This window comes from Tachyglossus aculeatus, chromosome 22 (genome assembly GCF_015852505.1).
Source record: "Tachyglossus aculeatus isolate mTacAcu1 chromosome 22, mTacAcu1.pri, whole genome shotgun sequence".
Lineage (NCBI taxonomy): Eukaryota > Metazoa > Chordata > Mammalia > Monotremata > Tachyglossidae > Tachyglossus > Tachyglossus aculeatus.
This window is the reverse complement of record NC_052087.1, coordinates 275947-294032: the sequence shown is the minus strand read 5'-3', so window position 1 is coordinate 294032 and position 18086 is coordinate 275947. Positions and strand designations below refer to the sequence as shown.

At 48.5% G+C, this 18086-nt stretch overlaps 2 protein-coding genes across 2 annotated transcripts in view; both read right to left on the bottom strand.

The window, feature by feature from the left end:
• Positions 1–3539: 3539 nt before the first annotated feature.
• LOC119943428 lies at positions 3540–10701 on the bottom strand. Its single transcript, XM_038764400.1, has 11 exons — positions 10623–10701; positions 10218–10300; positions 9802–9879; positions 8902–8952; positions 8559–8641; positions 7938–7954; positions 5629–5835; positions 4871–4996; positions 4304–4572; positions 3868–3936; positions 3540–3617 (listed from the first exon to the last, which is right to left on the bottom strand). Exons 1-11 carry the CDS (start codon positions 10699–10701, stop codon positions 3540–3542), a joined length of 1140 nt encoding a protein of 379 aa, XP_038620328.1.
• Positions 10702–12270: 1569 nt separating this feature from the next.
• LOC119943426 (platelet-derived growth factor receptor alpha-like) overlaps positions 12271–18086 on the bottom strand; it is a 75533-nt gene continuing 69717 nt past the window's right edge. The window contains 2 exon segments of the mRNA XM_038764399.1: positions 12271–12377; positions 12824–12962. Coding sequence (XP_038620327.1) covers positions 12271–12377; positions 12824–12962 — 246 coding nt within the window.

Sequence of the window (18086 nt, the reverse complement as noted above, 5' to 3'; positions counted from 1 at the left end):
AGTGAGGGGGGGACCGATCCGGAAGATGGTTCTGCCCGAGGGCCTGTAACTACTGGCCATGCCTTGCCTGATTCTCTGCACCTGCGTGGGGTCAAAGTCTTTGGGCTCCTTCCCAAGAAGGTACTCATTAAACCTGAGCCAAGTGCCTGCCAACCAGTCACGATGGGCAGCTTTTATCACAATTCATGTCCTCTGTCTCCACACCAGGGCCCTCTCCAAATCAGCCTCAGCTGCCCTCTCTGTACCCTCTCCTCCAACCGAAAACAGCACTCCCTGTCGTTGCAGACATTTACAAGCAAGCCGGCAAGCAAACAAGCACGCAAACAAGCACGCAAACCTGAAAGATAGAAAGGAATGGCACAGGACCAGGAGGCAGAGTATCTGGATTGTAATTCAGGCTTCACCACGCGTTCGTTTTCGGACCTTGGGCAAGGTCTCTTAAACTGATTCGGTCTCAATAATCTCACCTGCAAAATGGGATTGAAAACTAGTAGTGCCTCGACACTGTGTTCACCCTAATCAGCTTGTTTCTTACCCCAGGGATAGTAGAGTGGTTGCAACTTAATAAGCACTTAGGAGAAACCAAAATAAAATCGATTGATTTTTCCCTAATATGAATAATAATAATAGTAACATTTATTAAGCGGTTACTATGTGCAAAGCACTGTTGCAAGCGCTGGGGAGGTTGCAAGGTGATCAGGTTGTCCCACGGGATGCTCACTGTCTTAATCCCCATTTTACAAATGGGGTAACTGAGGCCCAGAGAAATTAGGTGTCTTGCCCTCATGACTTATGTGTGGACATTCAGCTCTAGTTTGATGAGTACCTTCTCGAGGAGGACCCTCAAAACTTTGACCCCGCGAAGGTGCAGAGAATCAGGCCGCACAAGACTATTAAGTACAGCTATGTCGGTTCAGTCTCGTCATAGCGGGCACAAATTCAGATTCAAAGGGCTTGCCCTTCAAAGCCCTACTGAGAGCTCAGTTCCTTCAGGAGGCCTTCCCAGAATGAGCACCCTCGTTCCTCTCCCCCTCCTCCCCCTCCCCATCCCCCTGCCTTGCCTCCTTCCCCTCCCCACAGCATCTGTATGTATGTTTATATGTTTGAACATATTCATTACTCTATTTATTTATTTTATTTGTACATGTTTATTCTATTTGTTTTATTTTGTTAATATGTCTTATTTTGTTGTCTGTCTCCCTCTTCTAGACTGTGAGCCCGCTGTTGGTTAGGGACCGTCTCTATATGTTGCCAACTTGTACTTCCCAAGCGCTTAGTACAGTGCTCTGCAGGATAAAGCACTCAATAAATTCGATTGAATGAATGAATGAATGAATGATGCATTTCCTCAGGGTCTACTGCTACTCTTGCTCCCTGTCGATCACTTCGCTTATACAAACATGGATCACTATTCAAATGGCCCACACGAGAAGCATTAATGGAAATCCAGAAACAACTGAAGTTTATTTCCATGCGTTGAGGGAGGAATCCCTGGAAGAGAGTGTCTAAGTGTGGAGGTGTAGAAAGAAGGTGTCGTCAAGACAACTAGTTAAGAGAGAGAGTTGGTTCGGTTGGCAAGGTGGAGTCTTAAAGTTGGAGGCCAGTTTCCAGGGTAGTAGTAGAGGGAATTCCTTCGTTCCTAATACTGGTAAATCTAAAGAGAAAAGAGAGAGGAATTAGGATGGGAGAGTCCAGCATCATCGTCCAATAAGTTCCCAATACAGATGATTCTGAACTCAGAGAATTAATCATAGTCAGAGACACTGAATAGTGGTCATACAATGTGCTCTCAGGAAGGACCGTACATGAGGAACCCAACTGCCTGGCCAGGCCTAAACCGTATGGACCCTGGACAAACCCTAAAATCTGTTTCCTGTCTTCAGCACCACTTCCTTCTCTGACAAACGCAGCCTGGTCCCTAGCCCCTCTCACAGGGGTCATCTTCAGTGCTGGTGTGTCTGGTCCCCGTCGTGTGAATTTAATTGGTCCTCTCTGCCCCCATTCCCTGCCTCACATCCGCAGCGGTTTCTTGGTTCTCTGGCTGGTCGTGCCGCTCCTGTAGCCCTTTATGCCAAAACGTTTTTTCCAGCTACAGGTGTTGGTTGATGGATGCTCAAATGGGATGTATCCTCCATCTACACTTCTCTCTTCGCTGTGGCTCTGGTCAATGTGGTGCTCGATCAGAAGCTGGGGCTACAGGGTTTGAATTGCCTGGCTGCGGGAGGGCGCTTGACCCTCTGGAGAGTGGTAGATAGTGCACGGTGGGGCTGGACTTGTCAGTGTAATGCTGATCATTCCCTCGATGTCCTCGGGTTGCGATCTGGAAAGTCTTCCAATGAGGTAGAACTTTTCCCTCTCGCGGTCTGCTCAAATGGCAGAAACAAGAAATGGCTGGAATGGAGGTAGGAACAGGATTATAGCCAGTCCCGGAAGGCCTTTTCCTATGACTCGAGAATCTCCCATAGGGTGTGAACTCACCTCCCTGTTTGTTCCACCATTTGGCATTTTTTCCATCGGTAGTGCAGGGCTGAATTCTCGGAGGTGAAAAAATCATTTTTCATCCCAGTCGGGAAGACAACACCTTACCCGATGGAGGTGTAGGCTAGATTGTTGTGTTGTTCTTTCCCAAATGCTTAATACATCAGGTTGGACGCAGTCCCTGTTCCATGTGGACCTCACAGTCTCCATGTCAATTTTGCGGGAGGCAGCTGAGGCACAGAGAAGTGAAATGACTTCCCCAAGTTCACACAGCAGAAAATTGGCAGATCCTGGATTAGACCCCACGTCCTCTGACTCTCAGGGCCGTGGTCTATCCACTATGCCATGCTGCATCTCTGCTGCACCTGACTGTTCCGGTTTGACAAAAATGACACCTCCCTTTCCCCCTCTCTGCCAACACATGGTGATTCCTTGAGTTTCATGACATTCCTGGTGTCACGTGGGCATTCTTGGTTCAGATGTTCTTTTCCTATTCAGAGGAACTGAAGACCCGACTGTCAGTGACTATTCTTCCTGGCTTCATTCGACAGAGCTTGCACAGTTCATGCACATGCCCTCAAGGAGCTCCCACAGCACATTAGGAAATTCCCCGGGTGAAAAAGCTAATTTTGAAGTTTGGGACTTATCTGTAGTCATAGATCAACATGCTAGATAGCACCATTATCCTTCCACAACGGCATATCACCCTTGAAAACCTATCTCCTCGGGAGAACCTTCCTCGATTAACTTTTCTCCCAACCAGTTTCTAGCAAGGAGACAGCCAACCTTAACACGAGCAAGTGTAAAACAATCCTCCCGCAGCTATAACAACCCCGCAGATACCAGAAGAGAGGAGCTTTCAAGAATGGACACAAGAAATAGGGACACAGGTCAACTTTCTTTGAATAGGCTAAAAATATGTACGATGAGATGAGGTATCACGTCCGGGTTGGAAAACACATTCTTGCAGGTCTGTGGGCTGAGATCCCGTTATAAGTGCATCTTCCCGGACTGACTGAGTAGCAATGACAGGGTGATGCTTCCGGAAACGATACTGGTCATCAGCGGGGTTGGAAATGCACCCACATCCTTCTGGCTCCAGACTTGGTATTCCAGAGCTGAAGGGAAGGGCGTCGCTCCTGTAAACAAAAAGGGAAAACAGTTGCAGAGTGTTGGCGTGGAGGCTACATGTGTGTGGAGAACTTCTGGTTCAAGCGAGACTGTGAGAGCATTTTTCAGAAGGAGCAGAGCATCCCGAGTAAGCTACATGAAAATCTTCCACATCCTGGAAATCCGAGGATCCCATATGATTGTATGAGGATCTGCTGCTATCGCTTGGATTTATTCGTCGCTGTAGTGTACTCTGCACTTCCCCCCAGAGATACCTACGGGCGTCTGAAGTCTAGGGGCAATCCACAGCTTGTATTTCTTCCTGTGATTCCGGAACCAGTTTCTAACCTAATGGATGGGACAGAAAATAAGTCAGAGAAGCGAAAGAGACCCCTCCCACACACCCACTCCCTAGCACACAGACAAAACCCCACATTTAGAAAAGCAAATACACCCACACGAATCCAAACAGGGTTCAGGAGGCACCAGCTTCTCGGTGAAGCCAGCGAGGGAAAGGAGTTATAAGTCAGAGGCAAATATGGAGGCTTGCCAAGAAAGAGCAGAAGGAAGAAGCCGTGAAATAGAGACATCACCAGAGATTTCTACCTCGGTACCCATGATAAAGGCCCACTGCCTCAGGTCGGGCTGCCGGGGTTCTGGAAGTGAGTGTGCAGGGATGCTGAAAGATGTGAGACCGAGAGAAGACATAGTATACCTGCAGCGTTGTCAGACCCAGCTGAAAAGACAGGGATTGTACTTGTCCCGCCGTCAGATATGGCGTGACTTCAAACCGTGCCCACAACACTTTGAGTTGATGCTCGCTGAATCTGTCAGGACGACTCTTCTTCCCCTTTGACAATTTGGTGGTCGGGACGATGTAGTTGGTTCCTGGGATCTCCTCGCTGTGGTAGCTGTCCATGCCTGCATTGGGTGCTGGAGGAATTGGCATAAGAGCTTCGGGGCGGGGCCTGGCAGACGGCAGTGCTGAAGGCAAAGAGTCAGATATATCAAAGCAATGCAGTCACCATGGCAACCCATCCTTCCTCAGATCAGCAGTGAAGGAATCCAGTCCTCGAAGTGCACCCAGGGATCAGCGGCTTCCCAGCTCCACAGGGACCCAGGGGCTCTCTGGCCAGAGGTTACCTGAGCCCGGTCTCCAGTTTGCGGCTGTGCCAACGGATTACCCCGAACCTGGACTTACCTGCTTGAGCCTGCCCAATTTTGCATGGCGGATAGGGTCCTTCAGAGAGATAATCTAATACATCAGGAGGGAGGGCCCAGCTGGATTCATCTTTAGCGATGAGCTCTTCAATGATTTGCTCCAACTCTTCTTGTGCCTCTGCCTGTGATGATGGTATTTGTTGCAGAGCTGGGGAGGGAAAAGTCGGTCCAAGTGAACTGGAACGGCCTGGAATTGGAGAAACCATTAGTCAGTTGGCATGTTCGGGCAAGACTATCCAGAATCTGCAGGTATCCAAGATCCCAGGACAGCGTGAATGGAAGGAAACAAACCAGATGGGGAGAAGGACCGTCAGACCAGGAAGTAGCAGTAGGTTGGAATAATAATGGTATTCGTTAAGCGCATACTAGATGCCAAGCAATGTTGTAAGCGCTGGATTGTAGTGAAAATTAAGTAACTGCATACGATGGAGAGGGACCACCTTAGAAACACCCAGGCCAGGCAATCATGGCCTGACCCATGGATGGCAGGGCTGAAAGGCAAAGAGTCAGAGCTATCAGCTCATTGCAGTCTCTCTCCCCGTTCCCAGAGAAGCACTTTAGGAATTCAGCCTGCCAGGTTCACGGAGGATGATGTGTAATGAAAAATCCAGACGGACCCCGGAGTAGTCATGGGCTCTAGGAGAAGGTGAGGCGTGATTGTACCAAACCTGGATAGACGGGGTCCCGATGGCCACGCACAAATGTAGCTAGTGGCTCCTGGTCTCCACACTAGCTCAGGTGTTCTCCGGCCAGAAGTGCCCTGACCCCGATCCAAGCCTGAGGTGGCAGTTGATTCTCCCGAAATCATACCAGACGTACCTGATTGGACCGGCTTCCCCGTGTTTGCCGGGTAGGGTCCTCCAGAGACATACTCCAGTACACTGGCAGGAAAGGTCCGGCATGATTCATCTTTGGCACTGAGCTCTTGAATGATTTCCTCCAAGTCTTCTAGAGCCACCACAAGTGATGACGGTTTCTGTTGAGAAGCTGGGGCCAGAGAAGCCCGTTCAAGTGAGCTGGAACGTCCTGTGGATGGAAGCAGTCATGAATCAGTTGGCATGCACGGGTAAGGCTGCTCCAAATCGGCAAGGACCAAGGGCAGGGTGAATGGAAGGAAGCGGAAAATACTCAGAGAGGAATGTCAGGGCAGCAGGTATCGTTAGACTATGTAAGGAGAAACGGGTAGCTTGGCATGAGATGGGACCTCTAAGAAACAACTGGGCCAGGCAATCACGAGCTGCCTCGTGGATGGCAGGGCTGAAAGGCAAAGCCTCAGATCTATCAGCCTAGGGCAGTCTCCAATACCAGGCTTCTTCATTGCTCCCTCTTGTACCGTATCCCTTCCCTTAGCCCACGGGGTCAGAATCCTTCGGTGCTGAAAATCGTACTTGAAAAAGTTGGAATCATCGTCTCCTCTTCTGCCTCGGTCCTTTGCAATTCCTCCAGGTCCAAGAGGATGGATTCAAAATCCGGAACTTCCTGGGAACTGCCAAGAGCGCTTACGAATTAATCACCATTCATAGCCATCCTGAAGCCAACCTCCGCTGGGCTCTCTCTGCCTGTATTAGACTTGCACGGGGCGGGAGAGAGTGGGGTTTTCCAAGCAGGAACCTACGGGTGGAAAGCGAAGAGCAGTTAGTACAGATATGTTTGCAAAGGGAGGGAAAGCCAGACCACACATGTCTGCCCTCGACAAAAGCTCCGCGTCCGCCTAAGATCAGAGCCTCAGCAGCCTTAAAGATTCACTCCCAACCCTCCCGTTGGGATATTACCCCTGCCCGGTCCTGGACGAACCCTCCTAGTCCCAAATCCAGTCCTGCCATTCCCCCGCATTCCCAATCATGTTACACTCCACCTACCTACCTACCACCAACCAGTCACGATGGGCACCTTCTGTCATAATTCATGTCCTCTGTCTCCACACGAGGGCCCTCTCCAAATCAGCCTCACCTGCCCTCTCTGTACCCTCTCCTCCAACCGAAAACAGCACTCCCTGTCGTTGCTGTCGTTGATTTTTCCCTCTAATAATAATAATGATTAATTAATTATAATTATTATTATTGATAATCAGACAAGTAGCATTTATTAAGTGCTCACTATATGCAAAGCACTGTTGCAAGGGCTGCGGAGGTTACAAGGTGATCAGGGTGTCCCACAGGGCACTCACATTCTTAATCCCCATTTTACAAATGAGGTAACTGAGGCTCAGAGAAGTTAGGTGACTTGCCCAAAGTCACACAGCTGACAATTGGCGGCGGAGTCGACATTTGAACCCACGACCTCTGACTCCAAAGCCCGTGCTCTTTCCACTGAGCCACGCTGCTTCTCTTGACACCAAGTTCATTGTAGGTATGGAACGTGCCTGACAACTCTGATGAATTCTACATGTCCTTGTGCTGTACACCTTGCGAATATGAGCAGTAGAGTGTGTCGGGAACAGGGACTACCATGCTCAGCAGAAAGAAACTAGCCAGGAGTAGCAGGTGGCGTGCAGATCCACGTTCCCAGTCAATGGGAAGAGAACATCCGAGCCAAGGACACCCACAGGAAACCAGGGCTGTAATGCGATTCAAGGAATCACCTCCTAATGTCGGGAAAGTAACAAAGACTGGTACCATATCCTGTTGGAAAGGAACGTTCATGAAAAAGGAGAACAAAGGCTAAAGTTGGATAGATGAGAGAATCCCAAGAAAAACAGGGGAGGGCTGAAGGAAGGAAGAAAGGAAGAAATGAAAGAAGGCAGGGAGTAATAAAGAAAGAGAGCTATAATGAGAGAAATACAATGAATGAAAGAGAAAGAATGAGCGAAAGGAAGAAAGAAATTAAGAATCAATCAGTCCTATTTTTTTGAGTGCTTACTATGTGCAGGTCACCGTAATAAGCACATGGGGACAGGAACATAACAACATAACAGACGAATTTCCTGTCCACGATGAGCTTACAGTCCAGATAATGATATAAATGAATCAGTTAACGGAAACCCCCGCCCACCCCCACCCCTACTAGAATTTCCACCCAGAGATGTATCACCTGAGTGATACAGTATCGATGCTGTGGGCAGCCCTATTAAGAGGGAATCCAACCAGCAGTCGGAACCTAGTTGCCATATTTAGCATGATTCTCGGCACCTGCGCGGAGTCGAAATCTAGGGGGTCGTACCAGAGAAAGGATTCATCAAAACAGAACCTTGTTCCCGAAAACTAGTCATTAATCAATGGCACCTTCTATTACAATTCAGCCCCCGTCTAGACGCAAGTGCCATATCAACCCCTCCCTCAAATGCATTAGTTCAACTCTCTGCTCTGCCCCAAATCAACTTCTCCATCCTTGCTGACACTGATCATGTCCAAAACAGAACACCTCCCCTTCCCACTCAAAACCGGCTCTCTCCTGTCTACCTGCCCTTCCTGTCACTGTTGATAACGCTATCATTCTCTCTGTATGACAACTCCATAGCGTTGGCAACAGCCTTTGCTCTGCTGCCTCAATCAACCCACGTATTGAGTCTCTCACCAGATCCTGAAGCTATATCTCCCTGACATCGCTAAACTCTGCTGGTTCCCCTGCAGACCAACTGCTAAAACGCTCATCGAAGCACTTACCATAGGTTTCACCTTCATTACTGCAGCAGCTTTCTAATGCCCTCCCAACACGACAACAGTTTCAACACCCTTTGGAATCCACTGCTTGGTTCCAGGTTGTTCCAGACCTCAGGACAGTGCACATCCTGGCCCGATGCACTTCATTACCGGCAGGAATCACATTCAGGTGTCTCTTCCATAAGATGTCTGATCAGAAGAGCTAGTATCTGGTAATACGGGGACAGTGTGAACTAAAGGGTCCCAGAGACACACGATAACACTCGTTGTAGGTTCACCATTTACCATCTATTCACCCTGATGTCCTCTCCCATGCACCTGGTCCTCTGCCCGGCACAGAGTTGGTTCTGAGCTCCACCAGCACAGCGACTACCTCTAGTCGACCCTTCAATGCGCCTTGAACAGTGCCCACCTGAGAGTAAGTGCTCCATAAATACAGCCCATTAACTACTATATCCCATGCTCAGGACTAATACAATCATTTCCACGGAACGTCATTAAATGTCGGGGACTCGTCCTCGGAAATCTGGATTTCACTCCTGAGCTAGCAAGGGGAGAATGGGAATTGGAGGTCCCCTGGTTGGCTAGGGACCGTCTCTCTATGTTGCTGATTCGTACTTCCCATTACCTTAGTCCAGTCCTCTGCACATAGTAAGCGCTCAATAAATACGATTGAATGAGTGAATGAAGGTGGGAAGGAGGTCCTTTCGTGAGTGCACGGAAGGGTTCCAGTATATCAGGGGAATTTTAACCTGAATATGACAAATTCAGCAAATTAAAAAATTCAAGACAAGTACATTTTCTTTTTCAATTTGTTTCATGTCCAAATCAGAATGTATCCTTGTTCCACTCAACTGCTGCCGTTCCCTGACTTTCTGTATTTCCCACCACTGTAGGAAATGTCACCATCCTCCTTGTCTTACAACCCCATACTGTCGATTCATCTGACTAATTCAACCCAACTATGGATTTTCTCACCGGATCCCGGACGGTATAATTTCATGACACCGTTAAACCGACCCTTTCCTCTCTAGCTGATCCAAGGACTTATTATATAATAATAGTAATAATAATGATGATGATGATGGCATTTATTAAGCACTTACTATGTGCAGGGTACTGTTCCAAGCACTGGGGAGGTTACAAGGCGATCAAGCTGACCCCCGGGGGTCTTAATTCCCATTTTACAGATGAGGGAACTGAGGCACAGAGAAGTTAAGTGACTTGCCCAAAGTTACACAGCTGTCGACATTTGGCAGAGTCGGGATTTGAACCCATGACCTCTGACTCCAAAGCCCGTGCTCTTTCCACTAAGCCATGCTGCTCCTTTGGGGTATTACTACTCCACTACTGCAGGTCAGCCCTTCCTGGAGGCATTTGGCCAGATCCAGACAGTCATGATCCTCAGGAGAGGGGCCGAGTTCGATTCACATAAACTAGTGTTTGTGTCGATCGCCCGTTGATCTGACTCCTGTCAGAAGATAGCCACGGGACCGTTACTGTCTCAGATCCTAGGAACTATTCAGAGACACTGAATCTCCACGAAGGGACAACCAGCACTAGTGACTTCTCTGGTGTAAAGCATCTGCTACGGGACAATAAGAGGACATTTTCATGACTCACCAAACGGCCCAGTCGGGGTCCCGCTAGCTCCAGGTCCCAGGGAGGTGGGCATCCTGGCCCTAGTGACTCCTTCCCTGACTGGAATCACACCCTGGCAAGGCAGTCTAACGGTGCCTGGTCAGGAGAGCTCATATCTGGAGAGCAGGGGGCGATGTGAATTTAGAGTTCCGGGATCAGCGCGATTACTGTGCCGTAGACAGTGAGGATCGCAGCACCATTCCACATCCACCGATTATCCAATGTCATCAGCAGGGTAAATACATGATCCTCTGTCGAGGCCCATAGAGATGACATCCAGGTTACCGGCAGGAAGATTTCTGGGACCCATTCACCCTGAAAGACAGAGCACTGGGGTCCTAAGTGGCTCCATACCCAGTAACCAGTTTCCCTGGCTCAAGCCATTTAGCTATTCCTTAGTGTGCTACCAAAGGAAACCTTAACCACACAGTTGTGGTGATCGTCCTACCATCTGCTACAATCCTCCTTGCCGCGAGCTATAATGAAGGATCCGATTATTCTTTATTTCCCTTTTCTTATTTAGTCCCTTATTCTTTAGTACCCTTTTCTTCTTTAATCCCTTGTCACTCCTACCACCGACGAAGGTGAAGTTCTGTAACTCTTGGTCTCCAGCATCGGAAGGATCCTCTAGAATGTGCTTGTAGTTTGGCATCGATCACTCTGCACTCTTTTTGACATAATTCTCATTCTCTCTCTGCCTCTCTCCTCTCTCTCCGTCTCTAACTGCTTGCCCTCTTTCCCTGCGTTCTCTCTCTCTCTCTCTCTCTCTCTCTCTCTCTCTCTCTGAAATACATCTCTGTAGATTTTCCTTCCAAGGGACTCGCTGGTAAACTTCCACCGGCTACAAGGGCCTACAAAGACTCTGGAAAACATTTAAATGGGAAACAAAATAACGCGGATAGTAGAAAGAGGATATAGTCTGTGTTTGACCACAGGGTTCCACACACATTTAGGGCCCAAGAATGACTATGGATTCGATATCATGGATGGGGAGAATGCCTGTGTTGAGAGTTCTGTTTGAGATTTCGTCTTCCAGATGACTTTCCTAGCACCACAGAATTTCCCTGACTCTCCTCCTGGGGTCTTATCAAAGAGGTGACTGAGTGACCTGAACCTCGCCATTGATTAATGCCCCCAGATCAGCTGATCACGGCAGCTTTTTCACAAGTCAAATGTGAGGCAGTAGGGTGTTCCTTTACTGCATGGGATGAAAGAGCATGTTGTTCACTTCTGGGAATCTGTATTACTGGCAGAAACGATGACTGATGGATGAAGGGGTGGGGAAGTGAGTTCACACATAATGGGGGGGTGGGGGGGCGGGAGATACTCGCAGATATAAACCTGACCCTAGCTCCATTCCAGCCATTTCTCGTTCCGGCCAAGGCTGCAGACACCGAGAGGGAACATTTCTGCTTCATTTAAGGACTTTCCACATCGCAGCTCGAAGACGTCCGAGAAATGCTCAGCATTGCACTGAAGAGCCCGGGCCCTCGGTGGACTATCTATTGCTCTCCAGAGAGCGGAGCCACTTCGGGCAGCCAGGCCATGAGAGCTCAGGAGCAGCAGCTTCAAATCGAATACCACAGCGACGGGGGAAGAGGAGATGAGGCACAAAGCCGAATCGAGCATCCATCCACCATGAACTGCACCCGGAAAAAACGTACCGGCAAGCAGGGACGCAGGAGTGGGAGGACCAGTATCAGGATGCCGTTGCGGCTCTGAAGTGAGGGGCTAGGGCGAGGGAAAAGTATCAAACAGATCCACGCGAAAGGAGCGACCCCAGCTCTGTAGATTGTGCAGGTGAGAGCGATCACTGAACAGAGATGCCTTAGTCAGAGCGGGAAGCGGTGCTGCAGGGAGGGACCAGGTTTGGGGACTCTTCCTGGAGCCCTTACTGTCCGGCTCTGAGCTGGCAGTTATGTCCATCTTGTATGTTCGTTCGAGAGAGTATCTCCTGCGTTCACTGATTCTTCACAGTGGCTCTACTATGCTGTGTTTCACTCTGAGATCAGAAAGGTCGTGGTTGGGAATTTAGTGGGTGATGTTGCTGGAGTTTCTGAGCCTAATCCATCCGTGTTTTCTCTTTAGATTTCCCACTAACAGGAGGGATGCCTGGAAAGTGGCCTTCGACCTCAAGAGCGAGCATCCTCCTTGGCACCTGAACCAATTTTCCTCCTTGGCCTCTCATCTCTCTTAACACCCTCTTCCTTCAGCTCCATCCTTAGGGGCTCCTCTGCAGGGCATATTCCCGCCATTCGCGGAGCTCGTCAGTTGTGCTTTCAATTTTCACCAGGCTTTGACGTGGGGATCGCTTGCGTGGAGACCCATCTTGGCACAAGGCGAAGGGATCAAATGAGAAGCAGGAGGAGCGCTCTACCCGAGTGCAAGGGACTGATTGTGTCTGCTGTGTCGAGACCAAACTGGCAGAAATATGATGGTTTCTCGACTTGGGAGTGTGAAGTGACAGGCTGCCTCAGGAAAACCCTCCCTAAACAGGGTTTCCACTAACAGCAATGTCCCCTAAATGATAGATTCCTTGCTCGAGTGAGGGGGAGGATCGATCCGGAAGATGATTCTGCCCGAGGGCCTGTAACTACTGTCCATGCCTTTCCTGATTCTCTGCACCTGCGTGGGGTTAAAGTCTTTGGGCTCCTTCCCAAGAAGGTTCTCATTAAACCCAAGCCAAGTGCCTGCCAACCAGTCACGATGGGCACCTGTTGTTACAATTCTTGTCCTCTGTCTCCACACGAGGGCCCTCTCCAGATCAGCCTCACCTGCCCTCTCTGTACCCTCTCCTCCAACCGACAACAGCACACCCTGTCGTTGCATACATTTACAAGCAAGCCAGCAAGCAAACAGGCACGCAAACATGAAAGATAAAAAGGAATGGCACAGGACCAGGAGGCAGAGGATCTGGGTTGCAATTCAGGCTTCACCCCGTGTTCGTTTTTCTACCTTTGGCAAGGTCTCTTAAACTGTTTCGGTCTCAGTAATCTCACCTGGAAAATGGGGATGAAAACTTGTTCTGACTTGACACTGTGTTCAGCCTACTCAGCTTGTTTTTTACCCCAGGGATAGTGGAGTGGCTGCAATGTAATAAGCGCTTAGGAGAAACCAAAATAAAATCGATTGATTTTTTCCCCCTTAATAATAGTTATTATTAATTAATTATAATTATAATATAATTATTATATCATATTATATTAGATAATTAATAAATCAACAATTGATCATTATAATTAGTTATCAGTTAATTATAATTATTATTAATCATGATAATGGTAGCATTTAGTAAGCGCTTACTATGTGCAAAGCACTGTTGTAAGCGCTGGGGTGGTTCCACGTTGTTCAGGGTGTCCCACGGGGCACTCAGTCTTAATCTCCATTTTACAAATGAGGTAACTGAGGCTCAGAGTAGTTAGGTGACTGATCCAAGGACTTATTATATAATAATAGTAATAATAATGATGATGCAGATGGCATTTATTAAGCACTTAAGATGTGCAGGGTACTGTTCTAAGCACTGGGGAGGTGACAAGGTGATCAAGCTGTCCCACGAGGGGCTCACAGTCTTAATCTCTATTTTGCCAATGAGGGAACTGAGGCACAAAGAAGTTCATTCATTCATTCAATCGTATTTATTGAGCACTTACTATGTGCAGAGCACTGTACTAAGCGCTTTGGAAGTACAGGTCGGCAGCATATAGAAACGGTCCCTACCCAACAACGGGCTCACAATGTCATCAGCAGGGTAAATACATGATCCTCTGTCGAGGCCCATAGAGATGACATCCAGGTTCCTGGCAGGAAGATTTCTGGGACCCATTCACCCTGAAAGACAGAGCACTGGGCTCCTAAGTGGCTTCATACCCAGTAACCAGTTTCTCTGGCTCAAACCATTTAGCTATTCCTCCTGCCTTCAGGACATCTCCATCTGGATGTCTGCCCGCCACCTAAAACTCAAAATGTCCAAGACTGAACTCCTTGTCTTCCCTCCCAAACCTTGCCTTCTCCCTGACTTTCCCATCTCTGTTGACGGCACTACCATCCTTCACGTCTCACAAGCCCACAACCTTGGTGTCATCCTCGACTCCGCTCTCTCATTCATCCCTCACATCCAAGCCGTCACCAAAACCCACCAGTTTCAGCTCCACAACATTGCCAAGGTCCGCCCTTTCCTCTCCATCCATACCACTACCCTGCTCATTCAAGCTCTCATCCTATCCCGTCTGGACTACTGCATCAGCCTTCTCTCTGATCTCCCATCCTCGTGTCTCTCCCCACTTCAATCCATACTTCATGCTGCTGCCCGGATTGTCTTTGTCCAGAAATGCTCTGGGCATGTTACTCCCCTCCTCAAAAATCTCCAGTGGCTACCAATCAATCTGCTCATCAGGCAGAAACTCCTCACCCTCGGCTTCAAGGCTCTCCATCACCTCGCCCCCTCCTACCTCACCTTCCTTCTCTCCTTCTACAGCCCACCCCACACCCTCTGCTCCTCTGCTGCTAATCTCCTCACCGTACCTCGTTCTCGCCTGTCCCGCCATCGACCACGGGCCCACGTCATCCCCCGGGCCTGGAATGCCCTCCCTCTGCCCATCAGCCAAGCTAGCTCTCTTCCTCCCTTCAAGGTCCTATTGAGAGCTTACCTCCTCCAGGAGGCCTTCCCAGACTGATCCCCTTCCTTCCTCTCCCCCTCGTCCCCCTCTCCATCCCCCCATCTTACCTCCTTCCCTTCCCCACAGCACCTGTATATATGTATATATGTTTGTACATATTTATTACTCTATTTATTTATTTATTTTACTTGTACATATCTATTCTATTTATTTTATTTTGTTTGTATGTTTGGTTTTGTTCTCTGTCTCCCCCTTTTAGACTGTGAGCCCACTGTTGGGTAGGGACTGTCTCTATATGTTGCCAACTTGTACTTCCCAAGCGCTTAGTACAGTGCTCTGCACACAGTAAGCGCTCAATAAATACGATTGATGATGATGATGATGATGATGAAAGTCATTTACAGTATAAAATTGAAAGATATGGACACAGTGCTGTGGGGTTGGGGATGGGGCAAGTATCAGTTCTCCAGAGTTCCCAGATCCAGGTGCATAGACAATGCAGAAGGGAGAGCTAGCTGGGGGCAAGGAGGGCTTAATGAGTGAAGGGAAGAAGGCAGGTGGGGTGGGTAGGGCCTGGGGGAACTTCTCAGAACCTCAGCTTCCTTATCTTAAAGTGGGAATTCTATAGCTGATCTCCCCCCTGCATGGCCAGTGGGTGAGTAGGTGAGCCTGGGTATCAGAGAGGTGCTTGTGTAAGATGTGTTTGTTTGGCTAGCGGAAGCAGCTATGCAGCCCTATTTCATCTGCCTTCACCTACTGAGGGGTTGGTTGATAATCCACTAGTGAGCTGCATCCTCAGATTGACACCTGCCAGTCAGAAGAGGTAATTCATTCACTCATTCATTCAATCGTATTCAGTGTGTGCTTACTGGGTGCAGAGCACTGTACTAAGCGCTAGGGAAGTACAAGTTAGCAACATAATCCGACGCAGAGAGAGGGACGTCATATCTGGTGGCTAGAAGTGCCCGAGGCACATAACGTTTCATTCTAGATATTTAGGGTTGAGTGTGCCCACCCCTCCAGAAGACAGAGAGGAAGGACTGGGGAATGTTGGAAGAGGGGGAATGAAGTGCCACTGAGGGAGGGGCAGGAGCATTGTCAACAAATAATCCACCCTCTCTGTTCCCCGCCCCTACCCCCATTCATTCATTCATTCAATCGAATTTATTGAGTGCTTACTGTTTGCAGACCACTGCACTAAGCGCTTGGGAAGTACAATTTGGCAACATATAGAGACGGTCCCTACCCAACAACGGGCTCACAGTCTACATGAGGGAAACAGACAACAAATCAAAACATGTGGACAGGTGTCAAGTCATCAAACTAAATAGAAGTAAAGCTAGATGCACATCATTAACCAAATAAATAGAATAGTAAATATGTAAAAGTAAAATAAATAGAATAATAAATCTGTACAAACATATATACAGGTGCAGTGGGGAGGGGAAGGAGGTAGTCCAGGGAGGATGAGGAGGAGGAGAGGAAAGAGGGGGCTCAGTCTGGGAAGTCCTCCTGGAGGAGGTGAGCTCTCAGTAGGGCTTTGAAAGGAGGAAGAAAGCTAGCTTGGCAGATGGAGGGGCCTCTTGCTCTAGGCCCATAATTTAACCATTAAGAAAATGGATAGGCATCTAGATAGAATGGTGGTTTATTGGGTCATCTCGAAGACTTTGCCTGATGAAGTGGTCTAAGCTCAAAATGCATGAATCGACTGTGGAAATGTCAGCCCCACTGTACCTACTTCGGGGCTCAACACAGTGCTTGGTACAGCCTAAGCATTTACCAGATCTCACAGACATTATTTTCATTATTAAGACAACGATGACTCAGTGGTTCAATTTGTTTTCTAATCAATCGATCAATCACATTTACTGAATGCTCACTGTGTGCAGAGGCCTGTACTAGACGCTTGAGACAGTCCAGTAAATCAAAGCCCACCACGAGCTTGCAGTCTAAAGGATAATACAGACATTAATATAAATAAATAAATAAATAAATAAATAAATAAATAAATGACGGCTATGGACACAAATGCTGTGGGGATGAGGAAGGGGGGAATAAAGGATGCAGAGGTGACAGAGAAGGGAGTAGGAGAAGAGGAAATGAAGGCTTCGTCCGGGAAAGGTTCTTAGAGAAGGTGTCCATTGATGAGGGTACGTAGGGTGTCTAATTGTCTGTCCGATGCAAAAATGAAGGGCGTTTCAGGCCAGAGGTAGGATGTGAGCAAGCTTTCGGGGGCAAAACAAATGAGATCAAGGTGCCATGGGCAAGTTGGCATTAGAGAAGTGAAGTTTTTCTGGCTGGGCTGGCATACGAATGTACCACTTGGGGCTGGTGGGATGGACTGAACCACAAGGGGTGAGTTGGATGGGGGAATGGGGTCAGAATTGGAGGTAGAATGTACCACTGAGGGCAGGGATTGAGTTCCAGGTAGAAGGTACTAATAGAGGGAGGGGTGGACGTTTCAGGGAGAGTGAACCACAATGGCAGGGTGTAGCTACAGGAGGGTGAACCACTGGTGGTGGTGGCGAGGGATGGAGGTCCAGCCAGAATGAACCCCTAGGGGCCGGGGGAGATGGATTTCCAGGGGACACAAACCACTGAAGTGGGAGGAGTAGGAGAGGGAGGGATGGGGTTCCACAGGGTGTGAACTGCTAGTGGAGAGTGGGATGGATTTGGAGGGGGAAGGAAAACCTCTAGGGGAAATATAAAGTGAATCTCCAAAAGGAGTGAACATGGGCAGTGAACCCTAGGGGGAGAGGAATGAAGTTCTACGTGGAGGATACCACTAGGGGAGGGGGATGGAGTTCCAGAAGGAATGAACCACTTTGTATGGGTAGGGGAGGGAATTTCTGGGGGAGTAAACAACCTAGGGGTGAGGGTGAATGGAGTCTCACGGGGAGTGGAACTTCTCCCTCACCTCTCTGCCTCCTGGATTTCCCCACTCAAGCTCAGACTTCACTCTGCTGCCCTGATCAGTTCTTCTAAAAGAAAAAAAGTTCAATCCACGTTTCCCCAGTCCTCAGGACTCTCCAGTGGTTGCATGTCCCCCTCTGCAACGGACAGAAATGTGTCACCATCCGTTTTAAAGCCATCTGTCAACTTGTCGCCTCCTAACTCAGCTCGTTGTAGTCAGGGAATGTGCCAGTTATATTGTTCTGTTAACTTCTCCCAAGCACTTATGTACAGTGTTCTGCACATAGAAAGTGCACAGTAAATACCAGTGATTGAATAGTAGTAATAAGAGTAGTAGTAATGAGACTAGTAGTAATAGGAGCAGTAGTGGTGTAAATAATACTAGTAGCAGTAGCAGTAATAATAGTAGTAGCGGTAGTAGTAATACCAGTAATAGTAGCAGTGATAACCATAGTAGGAGTGGTAGCAGCTGTAGGTGCAGTAGAGGAAGTAGTAGTAATTGCTT